The 9,392-nt window shown below is 52.9% G+C and overlaps 1 protein-coding gene across 1 annotated transcript; it reads left to right on the top strand.

Annotated features, from left to right (window-relative positions):
• The first annotated feature begins 1,841 nt into the window (after positions 1 to 1,841).
• LOC141109041 (ras-related protein Rab-32-like) lies at positions 1,842 to 5,926 on the top strand. Its single transcript, XM_073600996.1, has 3 exons — positions 1,842 to 2,043; positions 5,385 to 5,659; positions 5,771 to 5,926. Exons 1-3 carry the CDS (start codon positions 1,842 to 1,844, stop codon positions 5,924 to 5,926), a joined length of 633 nt encoding a protein of 210 aa, XP_073457097.1.
• Positions 5,927 to 9,392: the final 3,466 nt, after the last annotated feature.

Genomic DNA, 9,392 nt, shown 5'->3' on the forward strand with positions numbered 1-9,392 from the left:
AGAAAAGGGTCTTCACCAAACTGTTACCACAAGGCTGGAAGATCACAATTGTCTACAATGTCTTTGTATGATGGGGGATTACCAGGACCCTTCACTGGAGATACCTGATTGTCATCATTGGATGGGGGGTTCCCTTCATTTCATTCTTACCCTGGTTACTGTTCCTTCTAAAGCACCAAGGGTGACCTCTCCTTACAATGTCCTGGTCCCGGTGATACGTTTTGGTCATTGTTATATTTTTTTAAATAAATCTTTGTAATACCTCCTGGGAGTTGCTGGTATAATTTTTGCACACATTGTTGGTAGAAGTATCTGACTGTATGGTTTATAGGCCACAGCAGATGTACACCTTATACAATACTGGGGGATCCGCCCTCTCTCTATGTCCTGGTGACCACGGTCTCCAGGACAAAACTTTGGGTTGTCACCAGAACGGGAAGGACCCTGGAGCACATTTAGGGTGTCCTGCATCTGTCAATGAACTGTGTGAGATAACGTTACCAGCACACCATGGATCTCCAGAATGGGTTCAAAGCTTTATTCAGCAATCACATCAGGCTCCTCCAATCAGCCTGATGAAGGGGTCCTGCAAGGTTCCGAAATGTTGCTGTAATTATGTGATCACTGAATAAAGCTGAGGACCCGTTCTGGAGATCCTCGGTGGGCTGGTGACATTCTCTCGCTTTCACTTTCTTCAGTTCCAGACGATGGTCGCTGCAGCCCCCGCTAACACCTACAGCCATCTCCTCAGGAACACGTGTGTGGGTGTATGACAGTGGGAGGGGCCCTACTCATAAATGGGCCCCTACCTTCCATTGGGCCCCTGTACATATGATTTGCCCCCACTTCTCCTAACAGAAAACCATTTCTGAAAAAAGAAAACTTCTTTCCACCAAACATCTCACAGATTAAATAGATACAATGAAACCAAAAAAAATACAATTCAATTCTCAATGTATAGGGAAGGGTGACACCCCGACCAGAGAGATTTCCACCAATTCCCGGCCTGAAGACACAACAGGAAGTGAGAGGAAATCTCTACAATGTGAGGGAAATCACAGTTGTCACCAGACCTAGTGTCCCCTCTATTCCTGTTCTGGTGACAACTCTAAAATGTTGAATTTTTCCTTCACCTTTGATGGTCCCCGAGACATATAGAGAGGAAAGGGTGAATCCCCAACTGAGGAGACGGACAGGAGGTCCAATTCTTCTCCACTCCACCCACTATGGAGTGTATCTGGTATAGGAATGTCCATCCAGGGGTGAGGTGACCCGTCCTCGTGTATCTGGGAGGGGGGGGGGGAGGTTGGAATTTGGTTGTCACGTCTATGTGGAATTCTCCAAGTACATAAAGCCTCAGCCTATATGTAGAGGGATGAGTGATCGGAGGATTGGAGCGAAGAGCCATCGGAGGATTGGGGCGAGGAGCGATTGGAGGATTGGGGCAAGGAGTGATCGGAGGATTGGGGTGAGGAGTGATCGGAGGATTGGGGCAAGGAGTGATCGGAGGATTGGGGTGAGGAGTGATCGGAGGATTGGGGCAAGGAGCGATCGGAGGATTGGAGTGAGGAGCGATCTGAGGATTGGGGCGAGGAGCGATTGGAGGATTGGGGCGAGGAGCGATCGGAGGATTGGGGTGAGGAGCGATCTGAGGATTGGGGCGAGGAGCGATCGGAGGATTGGGGCGAGGAGCGATCGGAGGATTGGGGTGAGGAGCGATCGGAGGATTGGGGCGAGGAGTGATCGGAGGATTGGGGCGAGGAGCGATCGGAGGATTGGGGTGAGGAGCGATCGGAGGATTGGGGTGAGGAGCGATCGGAGTATTCGGGCGAGGAGACGGAATGAGCTCCCCGAAGAGAGAGTACCTGTGTAAGGTGCTGGTGGTGGGAGACGTGGGGGTGGGGAAGACGTCCATCATCCAGCGCTATGTACATAACATCTACTCCCAGTGCTATAGAGCCACCATCGGGGTGGACTTCGCTCTGAAGATCATTCCCTGGGAGAAGGACACCATGGTGAGGCTACAACTCTGGGACATCGCCGGTGAGTCCCTTCAACTCCCATCTGAGATTTATATATAAGCTTCTTAACCTCTCTGATCACCTGATAATCTGCCCAGTAACACCCCTCATGTATTAGAGCGCCCCCACTCTGCCCAGTAACACCCCTCCTGTATTAGAGCGCCCCCACTCTGCCCAGTAACACCCCTCCTGTATTAGAGCGCCCCCACTCTGCCCAGTAACACCCCTCATGTATTAGAGCGCCCCCACTCTGCCCAGTAACACCCCTCCTGTATTAGAGCGCCCCCACTCTGCCCAGTAACACCCCTCCTGTATTAGAGCGCCCCCACTCTGCCCAGTAACACCCCTCATGTATTAGAGCGCCCCCACTCTGCCCAGTAACACCCCTCCTGTATTAGAGCGCCCCCACTCTGCCCAGTAACACCCCTCCTGTATTAGAGCGCCCCCACTCTGCCCAGTAACACCCCTCATGTATTAGAGCGCCCCCACTCTGCCCAGTAACACCCCTCCTGTATTAGAGCGCCCCCACTCTGCCCAGTAACACCCCTCCTGTATTAGAGCGCCCCCACTCTGCCCAGTAACACCCCTCATGTATTAGAGCGCCCCCACTCTGCCCGCTAACACCCCTCATGTATTAGAGCGCCCCCACTCTGCCCAGTAACACCCCTCCTGTATTAGAGCGCCCCCACTCTGACCAGTAACACCCCTCCTGTATTAGAGCGCCCCCACTCTGACCAGTAACACCCCTCCTGTATTAGAGCGCCCCCACTCTGCCTGCTAACACCCCTCCTGTATTAGAGCGCCCCCACTCTGCCCGCTAACACCCCTCCTTTATTAGAGCACCCCCACTCTGCCCGCTAACACCCCTCCTGTATTAGAGCGCCCCCACTCTGCCCGCTAACACCCCTCCTTTATTAGAGCACCCCCACTCTGCCCGCTAACACCCCTCCTGTATTAGAGCGCCCCCACTCTGCCCGCTAACACCCCTCCTGTATTAGAGCGCCCCCACTCTGCCCGCTAACACCCCTCCTGTATTAGAGCGCCCCCCACTCTGCCCGCTAACACCCCTCCTGTATTAGAGCGCCCCCCACTCTGCCCGCTAACACCCCTCCTGTATTAGAGCGCCCCCCACTCTGCCCGCTAACACCCCTCCTGTATTAGAGCGCCCCCACTCTGCCCAGTAACACCCCTCCTGTATTAGAGCACCCCCACTCTGACCAGTAACACCCCTCCTGTATTAGAGCACCCCCACTCTGACCTGTAACACCCCTCATGTATTAGAGCGCCCCCACTCTGCCCAGTAACACTCCTCCTGTATTAGAGCGCCCCCACTCTGCCCGCTAACACCCCTCCTGTATTAGAGCGCCCCCACTCTGACTGGTAACACCCCTCCTGTATTAGAGCGCCCCCACTCTGACCAGTAACACCCCTCCTGCATTAGAGCGCCCCCACTCTGCCCAGTAACACCCCTCCTGTATTAGACGCCCCCACTCTGACCGATAACACACCTCCTGTATTAGAGCGCCCCCACTCTGACCAGTAACACACCTCCTGAGCGCCCCATAACCCATAGCACCCCATACATAACCCATAGCATCCCATAACCCTTAGCACCCCCATACATAATCTATAGCACCCCATAAACCATAGCAACCCATAGCACCCCCATGAATAACCCATAGCACTCCATACAAAATCCATAGTACCCCCATACATAACCCAAAGAACCCTATGCATAATCTGTAGCACCCCATAACTCATAACACCCCATACATAACCTATAGCACCCCATACATAATCCATAGCACCCCATAACCTATAACACTCCATATATAATCCATAGCACCCCATACATAATCCATAGAACCCTATGCATAACCCATAGCACCCCCATAATCCATAGCACCCCCATAATCGATAGCACCCTATACATAACCCATCGAACCCCATACATAACCCATAGCACCCCCATACAAAACCATAGCACCCCATTTATAAACCATAGCACCCCCGTACATAACCCATAGCACCCCATTTATAAACCATAGCACCCCATTCATAGCCCATATATAACCCATAGCACCCCCATACATAACCCATAGCACCCCATTCATAGCCCATATATAACCCATAGCACCCCCATACATAACCCATAGCACCCCATAAACCATAGCACCCCCACGCATAACCCATAGCACCCCCATACATAACCCAAAGAACCCTATGCATAACCCATAGTACCCCATAACTCATAACACCCCATACATAACCTATAGCACCCCATACATAACCTATAGAACCCTATACATAACCTATAGCACCCCCATACATAACCCATAGCACCCCATACATAATCCATAGAACCCCATACATAATCCATAGCACCCCACACATAACATATAGCACCCCAATACATAATCCATAGAACCCCCATACATAACCCATAGCACCCCATACATAACCCATAGAACCCCAATATATTACCCATAGCACCCCCATACATAACCCAAAGAACCCTATGCATAACCCGTAGCACCCCATAACTCATAACACCCCATACATAACCTATAGCACCCCAATACATAATCCATAGCACCCCATAACCTATAACACTCCATATATAATCCATAGCACCCCCATACATAATCCATAGCACCCCGTAAATCATAGCACCCCATACATAATCCATATCACCCCACACATAACATATAGCACCCCAATACATAATCCATAGAACCCCCATACATAACCCATAGAACCCCAATACACAACCCATTGAACCCCCATACATAACCCATAGCACCCCTTACATAACCCATAGAACCCCCATATACAACCCATAGAACCCCCATACATAATCCATAGCACCCCATACATAACCCATAGAACCCCAATATATTACCCATAACACCTCCATACATAACCCAAAGAACCCTATGCATAACCCATAGTACCCCATAACTCATAACACCCCATACATAACCTATAGCACCCCATACATAACCCATAGAACCCCCATACATAATCCATAGAGCCCCCATACATAACCTATAGCACCCCAATACATAACCCACCGAACCCCCATACATAACCCATAGCACCCTATACATAACCTATAGCACCCCAATACATAACCCATAGCACCCCCATACATAACCCATAGCACCCCATAAACCATAGCAACCCATAACTCATAACACCCAATACATAACCTTTAACACTCCATATATAACCCATAGCACCCCATACAGAACCCATAGAACCCTCATACATAGCCATTCTCTATGACATCATTCTCTATGACATCATTCTCTATGACATCATTCTGTATCATCCCCTTCTCTCATTGGTTGTCCTCCTCAGGTCAGGAGCGATTTGGTCACATGACCCGGTTGTATTACCGGGAGGCGGCGGGGGCGTTGGTGGTCTGTGACCTGGGCCGGGCGACCACCCTACAATCCGTCCATCGATGGAAGGAAGATCTGGACTCCAAAGTGTCTCTGAGGAACGGGGACCCGATCCCTACCGTCCTCATCGCCAACAAGTGTGACCTCCTCCCCTACCGGGGCTACAGCCAGGACGTGGAGGAGCTGGGCCAGCAACTTGGGTTTACAGATTGTCACATGACCTCTGCCAAGGTAACTGCTGTCTATATGTGGGGGGTGGGGGGGCAATCCTCCATTGGTACCCCCCTTCCCCTCCCCCCCATGTACAATTCTCCGCAGACAATGGTCTTTTCCTCCCCCCAGGAGAATGTGAACATCCATGAAGCTGTGTCCTGTCTGATCCGATCGATGGTCACACACATGGAGGATTCCGGATCTGTAGAGGACGCCGCCATTGTGAAGCCGTCTCTCCATCATTTCCCCTACACCAGAAGATGTTCCCAGTGCTGCCGCTTCTAGTGATAGTGGGGGGGGAGGGGACTAATGGAGGGTCACCGCCTACTTCCTGGACTGAGATTCTCAGAGGTGACAGTCATATAAATCCTGGTGCCTGTGCAGTTCTTGGTGGTGTTCACAAATGTCTGACACAGATCAGCCCCTGACGATGGACCTCAATGGTAAAATGTGAAGCTTTTCTGAAGAATGATCCGTTATTGTATATTGTGACATTGGAGATGATTTATAGAGAGTTACTGAGGGGTCCACTTTAATCTGCCCCCCCCAGGAACTCCGCCCAGTAAGTGTGTATGTGTGTGTGTGTGTGTGTGTGTGTGTGTGGGGGGGTAATATTAGCTGTTTATTAACTTTTTCTTAGGAAATAGAACAAATAATTGAAATAAATGATATTTGTAGGATATTGCCGGTTATTATATACTCCTCTGAGGGGGTCATTATTAGGGGGTCACTAATCAGATTGTGTGTTTAATGCTCCCCGTACATCATGGTGGAGGCGGCCAATGAGAGCGTCTCTTCCTATAGAAGGATTTCTGTATTATTACTATTTATGTGAAATTATCCCCCACAAATCTCTGACACCCAATCCATCCGCTTCATCAATGACTTCAATCACACCTGATATCACCGATAACCCCGCCTACTGGTAACACCCCCCCGTCTACTGGTAACACTCCGCCTTCTGATGACACTCCGCCTTCTGGTGACACCCCCCGTCTACTGGTGACACACCCCCGCCTACTGGTGACACACCCCCGCCTTCTGGTGACACTCCGCCTTCTGATGACACTCCGCCTTCTGGTGACACCCCCCGCCTACTGGTGACACCCCCCGCCTTCTGGTGACACACCCCCGCCTTCTGGTGACACCCCCCCGTCTACTGGTGACACCCCCCGTCTACTGGTGACACACCCCCGCCTTCTGGTGACACCCCCCGTCTACTGGTGACACACCCCCGCCTACTGGTGACACACCCCCGCCTACTGGTGACACTCCACCTTCTGGTGACACCCCCTGCCTACTGGTGACACACCCCCGCCTACTGGTGACACTCCACCTTCTTGTGACACCCCAACCTACTGGTGACATCACCCCAACCTACTGGTGACATCACCCCAACCTACTGGTGACATCACCCCAACCTACTGGTGACACACCCCCGCCTACTGGTGACATCACCCCAACCTACTGGTGACATACCCCACCTACTGGTGACACCCCATCTACTGGTGAGACCCCCCTGCCTACTGGTGACCCCCCCCTACTGGTGTCACTCAGCCTTCTGGTGACACCCCCCACCTACTGGTGACACAACCCCCCTACTGGTGACACTCCGCCTTCTGGTGACACCCCCCGCCTACTGGTGACACACCCCCACCTACTGGTGACACAACCCCCCTACTGGTGACACTCCGCCTTCTGGTGACACCCCCCGCCTACTGGTGACACCCCCCGCCTACTGGGGACACACCCCCGCCTACTGGTGACACAACCCCCATACTGGTGACACTCCACCTACTGGTGACACAACCCCCCTACTGGTCACTCACCCCCGTCTTCTGGTGACACCCCCTGCCTACTGGTGACATCACCCCCAACCTACTGGTGACATACCCCGCCTACTGGTGACACCCCCCGCCTACTGGTGACACAACCCCCCTACTGGTCACTCACTCCCGCCTACTGGTGACACCCCCTGCCTACTGGTGACATCACTCCCAACCTACTGGTGACATACCCCGCCTACTGGTGACACCCCCTCCCTACTGGTGACACCCCGCCTACTGGTGACACACCCCGTCTACTGGTAACACCCCCTGCCTACTGGTGACACACCCTGTCTACTGGTAACACCCCCCTACTGGTGACACACCCCGACTTCTGGTGACACCCCCCTGCCTACTGGTCACACCCCCCCTGCCTACTGGTGACACCCCTGCCTACTGGTGACACACCCCACCTACTGGTGACATCCCCCGCCTACTGGTGATACCTTCTGGTGACACCCCCCCTACTGGTGACACCCCCCCTACTGGGGACATCCCCCCGCCTACTGGTGACACCCTCCCTACTGGTGACACACCCCCCACCTACTGGTGACACCCTCCCTACTATTGACAATGACACCCCCCCTACTGGTGACACCCCCCCTACTGGTGACACACCCCCCGCCTACTGGTGACACCCTCCCTACTGGTGACACACCCCCCGCCTACTGGTGACACCCTCCCTACTGGTGACAGTGACACCCCCCCTACTGGTGACACCCCGCCTACTGCTGACACACCCCCTAATGGTGACACACCCCCGCCTACTGGTGACACCCTCCGCCTACTGGTGATAGCCTCTGCCTACTGGTGACACCCCCCGCCTACTGGTGACATCACCCCCGCCTACTGGTGACAAACACTCCGCCTACTACTTGTGACACCCCGCCTACTGGTGACACCCCCCCGCCTACTGGTAACACACCCCTGCCTATTGGTGACAAACACTCCGCCTACTTGTGACCCCCCCACCTACTGGTGACAAACACTCCACCTACTGGTGACAGCCCGCCGACTGCTGACATCCCCGCCTACTGGTGACAGATTTGTAACAATTAAGAGGATCTGTGATTGCGTGTTACCATAGCAACACTCCGCATCTGTAACTATAGGAATCCTCCACAACAAGAGGACAGCCAACACCTTCCAGGGCCTCAAACACTCCCCTCCTCCTCCTGGGGCTCAAACACTCCCCTCCTGCTCCTGGGGCTCAAACACTCCCCCCTCCTCCTCCTCCTCCAGGGGCTCAAACACTCCCCTCCTCCTGGGGCTCAAACATCCCCCTCCTCCTCCTCCAGGGGCTCAAACACTCCCCTCCTCCTGGGGCTCAAACATCCCCCTCCTCCTCCTCCAGGGGCTCAAACACTCCCTTGGGTCACAAGGGGCTCAAACACTCCCCCTCCTCCTCCAGGGGCTCAAACACAGTATGCAGATTAGGGACTCTGGAGCCGGAGGCACTATGGTGATCATTACATAAAATGGGGTCACATTGCTGTTATTTTCCACTGATGGTTATTCGGCAACAATTCCCAGATTGCAGCATTCACCGAGATTTGGTTACAGATTTCACAATTTGCTGGCGAGGGCTCATCACACAGATTTCTCTGCACACAGTCAGTACATGGATCGGTTATGTCGCCCACCTGAGCAGTAGAGATGATAAGCGCCCCCTGCATGTAGAATCCCATCTCCAATGAGGACGACTTCCCAATTCCATCCTCAGAGCTGAAAGTCAGGATGTGAGAGGACCCTGCAAATTCCGGGGGAGGGGGATACAGATCCGGGGGAGGGGATCTATAGATCTCTACAGATCTGTGTTCAGGCATACATCAATCAATACACCATACAATCAATACATCAATCAACACATCAATCAATACACCATACAATCAATACATCAATCAACACATCAATCAATACATCAT

This window comes from Aquarana catesbeiana, linkage group LG09, assembly GCF_042186555.1.
Source record: "Aquarana catesbeiana isolate 2022-GZ linkage group LG09, ASM4218655v1, whole genome shotgun sequence".
Lineage (NCBI taxonomy): Eukaryota > Metazoa > Chordata > Amphibia > Anura > Ranidae > Aquarana > Aquarana catesbeiana.

Coding starts and splice junctions, on each gene's coding strand:
- LOC141109041 (XM_073600996.1), top strand. CDS start 1,842: ATGAGCTCCCCGAAGAGAGAGTACCTGTGTAAGGTGCTGGTGGTGGGA. Junction 2,044..5,384: donor ACAACTCTGGGACATCGCCG/GTGAGTCCCTTC, acceptor TGTCCTCCTCAG/GTCAGGAGCGATTTGGTCAC. Junction 5,660..5,770: donor GTCACATGACCTCTGCCAAG/GTAACTGCTGTC, acceptor TCCTCCCCCCAG/GAGAATGTGAACATCCATGA.